This window comes from Sceloporus occidentalis, unplaced genomic scaffold, assembly GCF_023333645.1.
Source record: "Sceloporus occidentalis isolate IW3139 unplaced genomic scaffold, rSceOcc1.0.p SCAF_135, whole genome shotgun sequence".
Taxonomy (NCBI): domain Eukaryota; kingdom Metazoa; phylum Chordata; class Lepidosauria; order Squamata; family Phrynosomatidae; genus Sceloporus; species Sceloporus occidentalis.
Window position 1 is genome coordinate 1,359,421 of NW_028317115.1, and position 14,005 is coordinate 1,373,425.

Genomic DNA, 14,005 nt, shown 5'->3' on the forward strand with positions numbered 1-14,005 from the left:
CAGGTTAATTTACACATTTAACTTACAGAGTCAGCTATTGCAACGTCCGGCCAACTGCTTGATCATATTTAGGATCCACATCAAGTAATTATTACATTTCAATTATAATATTAGAAGATTATTTTCATCTGGATCAATGTATCTAGGGATAGCTGAAAAGTCTGAACTTGATAGGTAATTAATCAAGTATTTTTCATGCCGCCGCCATTCTAATCGAAAGAGAGCCATCCCAGTACATACAATTTAATTAGTTGAAACTTCTAGTTGTTTAACATCCATAATCTCATTTTGAGCCGCAAGAATTAATTCATAGGTGCAAGCTCATTCCATCTTTAAACGTACGAGATGAATGCAAGGGTGGTATTCCGGATCCGCGCAAAGCTAATATTTGTCTCTTCCGTCTTTCACAAGAATTACCGCACATTTAAATGGAAATTTCTACATTTGGATACCTTTACGTGGCAGAACATTAAATTGCAAAGCACAAACAGGGGAAAGCGATTACATTTGGGAAAAATAGTGTGGCGGATTATACCGTGAAACATTAATACAAAATACAGACATTCAATGAAATAAGATAATTATGAGATCTTCAAATAGGAAGAATGTTTAAACAAAACAGCCCAGTGAACAGAACATATGTTCCAATAAAATCAACATATGACACGCTTATGTACCTGGCCTGGACGTTTTTGTCATTTTTGCAGTCATGGTTCTGGTCATCTGTCCACAATACTTTGCTCTGGTATAAAAGGCCTTTCTAGTCTTTCTAGCCAACGATTAAGCGGCTCCGGAAGAAAGGGCATCGCCACCGAGGTTACTGAGATGATAGGTGCCCCCAAAATGAATTATCTAAGAGAGTGAAGATGATTGACCAGGCCCCCCTAGCAAACTGACGGCCACAAAGTATTACTTACTGAGGTACCATCAAGTCTAGCAAGAGCCCTAAAGTAGAACCCCATCAAAGGCCCCGTAGCTTTGGACTAAATCCAACAAAATGCGTCACAAATGACCACTATCTTATTAAGGTTTTTTTTTCTTTTGTCCTGTGACATGAAGTAAAACAATATCATTTTTCTTTTTTATATTGAGTATTAAAAGTTAAGTTTTTCTATAACGGATGGTCCCGCTCACTGCCTGATGGGTGCTTGAAGCACCGTACCCAGGAGGCACTCTAATGGTTTTGCTACGAAGAAGTTACTGGTAGCACTAGTCTTAAACACAGACCTGTGGTTGTGTCATCTGAGCATTCAACCTGTTCTACCAGAAGTCTTGAGATAATGACCTACCTGTTCTCCATGCACAAGGCATCAATGTCTATGATGCGTTTCTCATCACCGCCTAGAACATGGTTAAGCTCCTGGTTCAGCCTTTCTGCTTTATCCTGGTAAAAAGAGCGTTCCTGCTTCACATCTTGCAGTTCATCTAGAGCGGACTGCAGTTCATGCTCAAGAGTCTCAATCTGAGAAGAAAGAATCACTCAGGGTCACAAGGAAGGGTGAGATGCCTTCATCAAACAGGGCAATATCATCGCATACAACGGAATCTGACAAGATGATGTACACCATAGTGAATCTTTCCAGGTGAGTGATCACAAACACGAAGAGTATGTGATTTTAAGTCATGGCTTCCAGTTTGTGATGAGAAAGTCCTGAATCATATGTAATAACAGAATAAATCTTACAACCTTGAACAGTGCTAAAATAGGATGATTTTTCTTGGGAATGATTTTAATGAGAGGTTTACACCTTAAATATGTTAAACTGGTGGAAAATGCATGGTTAGCTATTCAGCTTAAACCTGAATAGTCATCATGGGTTTTCAGAGTACAACCGCTAACACAGGTCAAAGCAAACCTCTAGCCAGCCAACTGAGATAAAAATAATCAAACAATACTTCAGTTTGCATCAAGGGGGGTCTGGACACATTTTATGGCTCTCTTGGTGGAACCTAATATCTTTAAAGCATGCAAGGTTTTGAAGCTCTGGTAACAAAAGTGAATACCTGTTCTCGTGCTTTTTCCAGCTGTAAAACAAGATCTTCTCGCTCATGGGGGGCAAAGTGACGGATTCCAACCTCATCATCCCCAAGTCTCTGCTTGGCAATAGTCATTCTTAGTAGCTGGGAACACAGAATGGGATCAAAGCTATCAAAATCCCACACCAGCTGGAAAGAAGTGATTTTTTATATTAGTTTGAACAATGACTATGGGGTTTATGCATTAAAGGGACAGTTGGTAGGAGACTTTACAGACAGATTGTGGTTTTAACTTCTTGCCTGCAGCTAGCCCTTCTCGCTCGAGAAACAGCGATGGCCCTTCATAATGAATAGTGAAGTGACTACTCTCCTGCCAGTTCTCCATTTAGTTAATAGACCCCTATGTATTACACCTCATTTACACGTCTGTTTCATCCGGGTACTAGTATATTTATAAGCTCTTTGCTACTGTATTCTTAGTCTCTAAATCCTGTTCCTCTGTTTGAAAACATTTTTACTGGACTGATCTTTAATAATAACAGTAGAAATGTTTGCCCAGTCTTGCCTCAGGTAAACCTGATAGGGGCAAATGAAAAGGAGGAAGGGCTCAGGGCAAACTAGTGACTTGTAAGGCGGTACGTAGAAGACAACCCACAATGATGGAAACAAATTCATTATGGAAACAGTCGAATAACCTTGACAGCTGTTTTTAATGACTTTTTTGCAATGCAAAATTGAAGTTTTATGGAATATGGAGATCTAGAATTTGCCTATGGAGAGTAACCGATAAAATTAAGATGTATGTTTATTACACATGGATGTGGTCTGCTCTCTCAGATTCCAATTTTAATTAATGAGGCATCTTTTTCAGGTGCACGGAACACAAAAACCATCTTATAGACTTGCCTAAAGTGAAATGAAAACATGACTGACCTTATTGTCTCCTTCAACTTCTACCAGCCTCAGCTGCAATTCCTTTATCTCTAACTCCAGTTTTTTGCTTTTTTCTCTAGAATCAGCAAGAAGCTGTGCCAGATTTGCCTGTTGACAATGTAACAATACAGAATAAAAAAGGAGAGAGAGATAGAGAGGCCTGGAGAGAGAGCAAGAGAGAGAAGAGGAGAGAGAGCAAGAGAGAGAAGAGAAGAAGAGAGAGAGAAGAGAAGAAGAGAGAGCGCAAGAGAGAGACGAGAAGAGAGAGAGCACTATCCATATAATCTTTTTTTTTGTTCAAAAATATTTGCAGAGGTTTCTCTCTATTTTCAGTCACCAATTTAATCTACTTTCTTCTCCTAAATTTAGAAAAGGGGGGGGGTGTCATAAGAATATACATACACATATCTCTAAAAAGACAATATATATTTTAGATACACTACTATTCAAAAGTTTGGGGTCACTCCACTACAATGATACGGAATGGATCAGAAACACAGCGTAGACATTGTTAATGTTGTTAATGACTTTAGCAGGAAGCAGCTGATTTTTCAATGAAATAACTTATTAGGCGTACAGAGGCCCTCTATCACTCGCATCGCTTCTGTGTTCCAACGGCACGTTGTGTTTGTTAATCCAAGTTCAAAGGGCTTAATGATCATTAGAAAAGCCTTTTGCAATTATGTTCCACAGCTGGAGATGTACATGTTTTCCAACAGCTAGGTGACCCCAAACTTTTGAATGATATACACACCTTTTATATTCTCCTAAAATCAAAAAAAAAATGCAAGAAAAAAAAAAAAGATCATAAGAACATTCACATCTCTCTCTCTCTAAAAAGACATTAATATACCTGCTTCCTCTTTTCCGGCGGAAGCGATGGATCTCCATCCTGCAAAAGAAGATACAATTCTGTATTAAAAACTACAATTAACCCATGTTTTTATTCCCTCATTACTGTCATGTTCATTAGTCATGGGAACCCCAGTTTTGGTGCATAACACAAACCGGACAGAAATTAAATGGGATGCTTGCGTAGAAATCACTCACTGTCATCATCATCATTTATCCATTGCTGGTAAGAATACGAAGACCTATGAAGCCCAGATTGCCGTTAACCTAGAAGAACGATTATCAGCAAATAACCAGCGATCCTGCCTCTACACGATAGATTCCTTTTAATGCTGTGTATCGCACCCAGATGACAAAGCGCGCCCAGAATAGGAATCGGAGGGTTTTTTTGTTGTTTTTTTTTTACGTACGATTAGTTCCCGGTACTTTTTCTTCAAGGACTGGTGCCTCTCCCGCAGCTGGTTGGCCATTAGTTTGTACTGGTCTCGCTCCTGCTGACATGTGTCCAGTTCTTTAGACAGGATTAACAAAGCTTCCTTCTTGCTTTCAAGCTTCCTCTTACAAACCAGAAACTAAAACAAAGAAAAAGTGGGATTTTTATCAGCGTGCTTTTCAAATTACGCTAAACTCCATATGCGTTGGGAATGATTGCGCAATAACGTCATCGTATAGAATGGCGCCGTACTGATCTTTCGTTACTGTATAGAATAATGAACAAAACACTCATTATTTATGTTTAAAATCCAAACGCAGTCTATTAATTAAGCACAAGAAGGCTATACATAGGAAAACAATCTTTGGATGATAAATGAGCTGCTCCACATAGGGGGTCTCTTAAAATACATCCAGGTAAGTTCCGCATCATGTAGAGAGAAGTAAAAAAGGAAACTTATTTTGTGTTTTCCTTTAATGATCCCCGTCTCTTAAAACAGTGTTTAAAGTGTTTATTCATGCTACAGTTGCCTAGCAAGAGAGAGTTTACCTACCTCCAAATCCCTCCCCTACGAATTACATCGAAGCAGTCCGACTGCCTACAGCCATTCCCACCTGCCATGCATGCGCATACATGTGAAAGGGCACAGATTCCCGTGTACACAGCCAGCGAGTGTGACTGAATGAGGTGTTTTGTGTGATAGGTGTGATGGCAGTTATTAGAAGAGCTGAAAGGTTAACGCCCCTTCTGTGAAGCCAACGATGGTGAGGCTTAGGAATGGAGACAGGATTCAGAGGCCCCACTGAAGTGTTTTCAACAAGAAAACGCTCATTGAAAATGCATTCCATATTATTACATAATTATATAAAAATCTAGGAATGATGGGGAAAACGCGTCTATGTGGAACGGCACTTTTAAATGTCATGTGACGGATTTGTGTAATGCATAAACCCGGGAATTTTCTAAATGAGCTCACCCTAAGACTTTGGAAATATTAACCCTTTAATGGACGATCGTGAAGCTTCTATGTAGCGACCTGCCTAATGTGGCTCTCAGTACGGTCCTCGTAGAAACCTTGACTTGTCATTATTTAAAGATACACTTAATTGAGTCACCTGCATTCAAGCAGGGATAATAAACCACAACATACTGGTAGCAAAGGCATCTATTTGGAGTCTTAGATATGATCCCAGCAGCGCACAATAGGAAGGAGACCATTCCAGACTTGTGACCCTGAGAATCTGCCCCTTCATCCTGAGGCAACAATCTGTATGGCAATATATTTTACTTACTGTATTACCATATTTTACTTAAATTTCTTTAATAACAGTTTTTAAAAAGTTTGCACAAATTTAACATCTCATGTATTTATGGAAAGACTTCAACGCTTTGATATATAAAGGGCATTCAACTGGCTCATTTAACATCAGCAGTCACATGGTACTAATGCTATTGGGACTCAGTATTGATTTTCTTTTAAAGGGACAAGAATTTGTTAATTAAAAGGGCTTTCTGAAGTAATGCATGCGCTCTCTTCCCAGCATGCATCTGTCCCTCCTTCTTATGGACTGCACATTTTATATCAATACAATGTTTTCAGATAATGCAAAGCTTGTATGGTAATTAGATGAGATGCAGAAAACATTTTGCTCTACTTAATGAACACCGGAAGCCTCAGTTCTGCTACAAATCCCACGTTAGGTAAAATACTTCCAAGTCTTCCAGAGGATTATGGGCAGGGCCGGACTGGCCAACGTCGGGCATTTGCCCGGTGGGCCGGGCCGCGGCAGGGCCGGATTGACTTAGGGGCTGATGGAGCTACAGCTCCAGGCCCCTACCTTAAAATAGGCCCAGTCAGGACTGGACTGACTGGGCCTATGCGGCCGTCCGTAACGCAGGGCAAAAGGGGCACTTTCCCCTTAAGCCCGCAGCAACTGCGACCGGGCCTGCCACTCCAGCAGCGGGCCCGCTACTTACCTGGCAGACGCGCACGAGCAGCGTCTCTTCTACCGCCAGGGGGACGCAGGAATCCAACGGAGTCATGTGACGTACGTCACGTACGTCACATGACCCTGCTGCACGTCTGCTTCCCCTGTGCAGATCCGCTGAAGTCTGCGAGCGGCGCGTGCATCATCAGTTCAGGTAAGGGGGGAGGGAGGCTGTATGGAGTATGTGAGATTGAATGCAAGAGTGAATAAATGTTTGTGAATGAGTATATGTAAATGAGTATCTGAATGAGGGAATTAATGAGTATCAATGTATGAATGAATATCTGAATGAGTGAATGATTATCTGTGAATTAGTGAATAAATATTTGTGAACGAGTGAATGAATATGTGTGTGTGATAGCATGGATGTGTAAGGGGGGGGGCAAAGATGCCACAGGCAGGCTGTTTTGGTGGCAAAGATGCCACAGGCAGGCTGTTTTGGTGGCAAAGGTGACACAGGCAGGCTGTTTTGGTGGCAAAGATGCCACAGGCAAGCTGTTTTGGGCGCAAAGATGCCACAGGCAGGCTGAGTGAAACCGTCCGTGGAAACCCTCCGGATGCGGGTGTCAGTGTGGCAAAGCCTGTCCTGGTGTTTGTGATTGGGTGTCAGTGTGGCAGAGCCTGTCCTGTTGTGTGTCTGTTTGGGTGTTGGTGTGGCAGGGCCTGTCCTGGCGTGTGTATGTGTGTGTGTGTTTGGGTGTTGGTGTGGCAGAGCCTGTCCTGGTGTGTGTTTGTGTATGGGTGTTTGGGTGTCAGTGTGACAGAGCCTGTCCTGGTGTGTGTGTTTGGGTGTCGGTGTGCCTGTCCAGAGTCTGTCCTGCTGTGTGTGTCTGGGTGTCAGTGTGGCAGAGCCTGTCCTGGGGTGTGTACGAACACAGAGGAGAACCCCAGCACTCCAATCAGCTTCCAATCCTTAGGTTACTTTATTCAAAGAAAGTAAAACAAAAAAGCAATGTTTCTGCCAAACAGGGCCTTTGTCAAGCTCAAAAGGCCCTGTTTGGCCGAAACGTTGCTATTTTTGTTATGCTTTCGGTTTTTGTTTTGCCCTTTTTTCCTGCTAGCACCTAGCTTCCTGGGAGTTGAGTGCTGAACCATTTCTACTTTTTTAACTGTCCTGGTGTGTGTGTGTGTGTTTGGATGTCGGTGTGGCAGAGCCTGTCCTGGTGTGTGTGTCTGGGTGTCGGTGTGGAAAAGCCTGTCCTGGTGTGTGTGTCTGGGTGTCGGTGTGGAAAAGCCTGTCCTGGTGTGTGTGTTTGGTTATCTGTTTCCTTAATTTACAGTAGGAACTATTTCATTTTTACTTATCCAGAGATAAAACGCCCTCCTGAATTTGTTGTGACTTCAGGGGACAAAACATTCAAGGCCCTGAAATCATTTAGTGGAAAAGATAAGGTATTGTGTTATTTGCTCTATAATATTTATTTCAAGGATTAGTCGCACTAAATTGTGGCTTCAGGCTTCCCATGTTGAATGACCAAGTATTATGTACATATATGTTTTTTCATAAAAATGGGCTGCTCAGTCTGAAATGCCCGGGCCTATTTTTCATCCCAGTCCGGGCCTGATTATGGGATTTGTAGTCTAACAAAAGATGCCATACAGTTAGACGCATAGAAATAGATGGCAGATAAATTAATCTAGCCTGTCTGTTTTCCCTGATGTAAAGACACAGACAATAAGTCTTTGGTCTAATCTTAGATTCAGGACAGCCATATTCCTATTGTATGTAGCCACTACCATGTCTGCTGGGAGGCTGTCCCACTTATCTACCACCCTTTCAGTAAAATAAAACTTCCTTACATTCCAGAAGCAACCCAGGAATCTGAATATGTATGCCTTTTCAGGTTGCGCACTGAAATATATTTTTTCATATTGAATTTATGGTAAGTATTTTCTTCTTTGCTTGGAAAGAATTTAATAATGAAACTAAATTCATAACCTTCATAAAACATGATCTACTCTCAATTATGCCGCAATAGAAGGACTTTTGGGGATGATCTGAAGATCACTATTTAACGTTCGAGACACGCACACACGCACACCAAAATGCGTACAATAAAGCATCTTCCACGCCTGTCAACGTTGGCTCAGATCCGGTGATAACCTTTTCCTTTGAAGTGACAAATGATAACCTTTACCGCTCCATTGATGTCAACGATGACATCAGCAACTAGCAACATCTTGAAAGCAGCTGCGGTTGTCACAGTTTGAGTCTATTGTACACGGTTCTGTCCCCATAAATTAACAACTAAAAGGAATATTACATTTATTTGCATAGTGCCGGCAGATGCTGTAGCGCTGTTATAATAGGGCAGGGGTGTCCAACCTGCGGCCCTCCAGCTGCTGCAGGACTACTTTTCCCATAATGCTCTTTCAGCTAAGGGGCAGGCTGAGGAGTATGGGAGATGTAGTCCTGCAGCAGCTGGAGGGCCGCAGGTTGGACACCCCTGTAATAGGGGACTGAAAATACAATGATGATAACATGAACACCCGTTAAAGCGTACCGGTACAGAAGGAGAAGAGGACTCGGCTCTTGGAAGCTTTTAATCTAATCAGTGGATAAGTGAAAGAGGACTACGTAGGCGAGGATGAGGAATAAGAGTAACCGTCACACTAGACCCTTAAAGGTTCTCTGAAAAGTGTTTTTTTAATAATAAACGAAGGCTCCATACATCCGATGTCTGTGATAATTTTCTGCTTTAAAGCTGCAGTTCCACTTGCCATACTAGGGAGTGCCAGCATGGTTAAGCAAATAAACCTTCCCTGTTCTGTTATTTTATGCTTAACTAAAAACAGCTAGAAGCTTTTTTGGGATCTATGGCAACAACCTATCAGCAGTGGCTTATTTACCTTGGGCAGCGCCCCCAGCTGCCATCATTAATGAATTAAAAGGCACTGTGCCATTTAATGCAGTCTATGGAAGCTGCGCTGGCGCCGCGGTGGCCCCAAGAGGGCGTAACTTTTAGCAAATTTTTAGCAGGAGGACTGACGCCACCCCTTGACTAGTCGGCCTAGGCATGGATACGTCACTGCCTATCAGCGCATGCTTTTGTGTCATGTGACAAATAAGTGTCCCCGACAAAAATGTACTTTGTTAATTAACCATTTCTGGGAAACCTTAGGGAGTCCAACAGCAATAGAAATACAGTTCATAAAGCCGCATTTACTTAACAGGTTAACCTACTACAATAATTCACATTCTGAATACCAAATCCAAAACCGAGCCGATTCAAGGCATTTATCCGCTGCTGACATTCTGTGATGTCAAACCCAAGAGGCAAAGCGTTCCTGGAATATTCTTCTTCAGCAACGGCCCGGGTTTGGATGCCCGCTCCATGCACATCACGCTGCGCCCCAATGCATGGGATATGGATATGCTGGTAATATTGGGGTTACTGGGAAAATTAAATATGGAAATAATGGTTCTCCTCCCAGACAGACCATATTTCATACACAGACACAAAGCAATACGTATGCTTCATTTCAGGCCGGTAAATATGATTTCAGTAAGTGACCCCATATGTAAGCACATTATAGAAATACATCCATTAAACATTAGCGCCGAGCTGTCATCTGCCGCTGTATCTATAAACCGGGCGCCATGCTGCGGTATTAAATGCCCCATCTCACCTCCCAGTCCCGGCCATCATCAGCCTCTCCCCCTACTCCGCTCCTCATGTTATTTCCAGGGGTAAAGCTGATCCCTTGTAAATCCAAGGCTGGCCGAGGGTGAGCGCATGCGCGCGGCATCACCAGCTACGTCCTAGATCCGGGCTGGAACGTCTGCCAACCAATCACAGTCTCACGCCGCAGCGAGGGCGCGAGGGGTTAATCCGTGGCTGTGGAGGATTCCCCTTCGGTGTGACGTCACGCAGGAGGGAGGACTACCGGTATATAAAGCTTGTGAGGCGGTTTGGGCAGAGCAGCTGCTTAGTTATGAGTACAAACTGGATTGGGTATAATCCGAATTCTCTGTTTTACAGGCTTTGGTATAACATATACAGAGCTTCAATTCCTATGATATATATACACACACATATAAATATATTTCACACACCCAGAAACAGTATATTATATTAGCAGGTATTTTCAGAGCACTGTTTTTAACACACAAAAATGACACATTTGTGACCCAAACAATTTTTGGAAAAGAACAGCTTCTGCAAAGCCATATATGTTTGGGAAGTAAGGGCTAGTAAGGGGGTACGCGGTCTGGGCGGTGGGGTGTAACGGGACTCCGGATGCATTCTGTTATTACATTTAGTAGTAAGGGAGTACACGGTCTGGGCGGTGGGGTGTAACGGGACTCCGGATGCATTCTGCTATTACATTTAGTAGTAAGGGAGTACACGGTCAGGGCGGTGGGGTGTAGCGAGACTCCGGATGCATTCTGCTATTACATTTAGTAGTAAGGGAGTACACGGTGTGGGCGGTGGGGTGTAACGATACTCCGGATGCATTCTGCTATTACATTTAGTAGTAAGGGAGTACACGGTGTGGGCGGTGGGGTGTAGCGAGACTCCGGATGCATTCTGCTATTACATTTAGTAGTAAGGGAGTACACGGTGTGGGCGGTGGGGTGTAGCGAGACTCCGGATGCATTCTGCTATTACATTTAGTAGTAAGGGAGTACACGGTCAGGGCGGTGGGGTGTAACGGGACTCCGGATGCATTCTGCTATTACATTTAGTAGTAAGGGAGTACACGGTGTGGGCGGTGGGGTGTAGCGAGACTCCGGATGCATTCTGCTATTACATTTAGTAGTAAGGGAGTACACGGTGTGGGCGGTGGGGTGTAACGGGACTCCGGATGCATTCTGCTATTACATTTAGTAGTAAGGGAGTACACGGTCAGGGCGGTGGGGTGTAGCGAGACTCCGGATGCATTCTGCTATTCCATTTAGTAGTAAGGGAGTATACGGTGTGGGCGGTGGGGTGTAGCGAGACTCCGGATGCATTCTGCTATTACATTTAGTAGTAAGGGAGTACACGGTGTGGGCGGTGGGGTGTAGCGAGACTCCGGATGCATTCTGCTATTACATTTAGTAGTAAAGGAGTACACGGTCAGGGCGGTGGGGTGTAGCGAGACTCCGGATGCATTCTGCTATTACATTTAGTAGTAAGGGGGTACGCGGTCAGGGCGGTGGGGTGTAACGAGACTCCGGATGCATTCTGCTATTACATTTTGTAGTAAGGGGGTACGCGGTCTGGGCGGTGGGGTGTAGCGAGACTCCGGATGCATTCTGCTATTACATTTAGTAGTAAGGGAGTACACGGTGTGGGCGGTGGGGTGTAACGATACTCCGGATGCATTCTGCTATTACATTTAGTAGTAAGGGAGTACACGGTGTGGGCGGTGGGGTGTAGCGAGACTCCGGATGCATTCTGCTATTACATTTAGTAGTAAGGGAGTACACGGTGTGGGCGGTGGGGTGTAGCGAGACTCCGGATGCATTCTGCTATTACATTTAGTAGTAAGGGAGTACACGGTCAGGGCGGTGGGGTGTAACGGGACTCCGGATGCATTCTGCTATTACATTTAGTAGTAAGGGAGTACACGGTGTGGGCGGTGGGGTGTAGCGAGACTCCGGATGCATTCTGCTATTACATTTAGTAGTAAGGGAGTACACGGTGTGGGCGGTGGGGTGTAACGGGACTCCGGATGCATTCTGCTATTACATTTAGTAGTAAGGGAGTACACGGTCAGGGCGGTGGGGTGTAGCGAGACTCCGGATGCATTCTGCTATTCCATTTAGTAGTAAGGGAGTATACGGTGTGGGCGGTGGGGTGTAGCGAGACTCCGGATGCATTCTGCTATTACATTTAGTAGTAAGGGAGTACACGGTGTGGGCGGTGGGGTGTAGCGAGACTCCGGATGCATTCTGCTATTACATTTAGTAGTAAGGGAGTACACGGTCAGGGCGGTGGGGTGTAGCGAGACTCTGGATGCATTCTGCTATTACATTTTGTAGTAAGGGGGTACGCGGTCAGGGCGGTGGGGTGTAGCGAGACTCCGGATGCATTCTGCTATTACATTTAGTAGTAAGGGGGTACGCGGTCAGGGCGGTGGGGTGTAACGAGACTCCGGATGCATTCTGCTATTACATTTTGTAGTAAGGGGGTACGCGGTCTGGGCGGTGGGGTGTAGCGAGACTCCGGATGCATTCTGCTATTACATTTAGTAGTAAGGGAGTACACGGTGTGGGCGGTGGGGTGTAACGATACTCCGGATGCATTCTGCTATTACATTTAGTAGTAAGGGAGTACACGGTGTGGGCGGTGGGGTGTAGCGAGACTCCGGATGCATTCTGCTATTACATTTAGTAGTAAGGGAGTACACGGTGTGGGCGGTGGGGTGTAGCGAGACTCCGGATGCATTCTGCTATTACATTTAGTAGTAAGGGAGTACACGGTCAGGGCGGTGGGGTGTAACGGGACTCCGGATGCATTCTGCTATTACATTTAGTAGTAAGGGAGTACACGGTGTGGGCGGTGGGGTGTAGCGAGACTCCGGATGCATTCTGCTATTACATTTAGTAGTAAGGGAGTACACGGTGTGGGCGGTGGGGTGTAACGGGACTCCGGATGCATTCTGCTATTACATTTAGTAGTAAGTAGCAGGAATTATACAAAAAACAGTAAATAAATAAAAAAAATTTATGTCAACTTTCTTTTTAGTCTGAGAGTTATTTTAAACCAGTTTATCACAAAGGAATACATTCCCGAAGCCTGGCTTGGACTCCGCTGACTGTAGACCAACCTCACATATCATCTTCGAAAAAATAAGATTTATTAAAAAAAATCCAGACTGGGGAGGTGGCTAGATTTGTACATTTTTTTAAAAAACTCTGCTCAAAACCCATAATTGTCATAATCCTCACAGTTTGGCCGTGCTCTTCTTTACTGTGGTCATTTGTGTCATTTTATTACCAGTTGTCCTCGCTATTGTTTTGCTGAAGATTTGCACACCTGTTCGTAAAACTTTGCCCAATTCTTGCCGAAATGAGGTTTAAATATAGGCCAAAACATAACTTTTTAACTAAAAAAAAAAAAATGTGGATCATAAATAATGCATTGCATGGATATTGTGTCCAGATATTATATTTTACAGTTTTTAGTTAGCAAATTGGCCACTAAACTTAAAAAAAAAGAATCAAGTTATTCTGTAATGCCTTGCGTTCCATTTCAATCTGTTTTATAACGCAATCAAGAATGCAACATTTCCAAATCCGCAATTGGTTAATTAGTTAATAAAAATTCCAAAAAAATAGCAAAGCCAAGCTAATTACTTTGCAGTCATAGCCTTATGATAAAAGAGACATGCCTGGTGCCATAGGAAAGCCGCCAGCTGATTTCAAACATCCTTATCCAAAAAAACGATAGCGCAGGAAGGCAATTGCATTATGACGTTCCCCCGCCAAGCACCCCCGCCAAGTACCCCCGCCAAGTACCCCCGCCAAGAAATATGTTAAACGTTTGCTCTGCTCGTTACCTGCCACATTCTGGTGTTTATAACAGGAAGCAGGATCTGGACAAGTCACATTGCAACAGACTTACTAAAGTATTTGCAGAGAAAATGTGCTACTGTGCAAAAAAAAAAAGGAATAATAATATTTTTAGGTATATTTTTGTATCGTAAAAAACGCAGAAGAAGGTTTACCGGAAATCTTGATTTGTTACATATTTACAACCCATCAGACGTTTGTCAGCGCTGAGGACTGTATGATACCATGCGTGCAGGTGTATGTATGGGGACTGCTTAGTGTGGCACTCACCTCGCTGACGAGTCCCTGCCAGTCACTCTCGCTCCGATCACTTTGCAT

The 14,005-nt window shown here is 43.6% G+C and overlaps 1 protein-coding gene across 1 annotated transcript in view; it reads right to left on the reverse strand.

The window, feature by feature from the left end:
* LOC149281328 (coiled-coil domain-containing protein 149-like) overlaps positions 1 to 14,005 on the reverse strand; it is a 34,131-nt gene extending 20,126 nt beyond the window's left edge. Inside the window, exons 1-6 of the mRNA XM_089499432.1 lie at positions 13,958 to 14,005; positions 4,173 to 4,334; positions 3,764 to 3,802; positions 2,911 to 3,018; positions 2,005 to 2,121; positions 1,290 to 1,462 (exon numbers count right to left, since the gene is read on the reverse strand). Coding sequence (XP_089355558.1) covers positions 1,290 to 1,462; positions 2,005 to 2,121; positions 2,911 to 3,018; positions 3,764 to 3,802; positions 4,173 to 4,334; positions 13,958 to 14,005 — 647 coding nt within the window. The remainder of the gene's footprint in view (positions 1 to 1,289; positions 1,463 to 2,004; positions 2,122 to 2,910; positions 3,019 to 3,763; positions 3,803 to 4,172; positions 4,335 to 13,957) is intronic.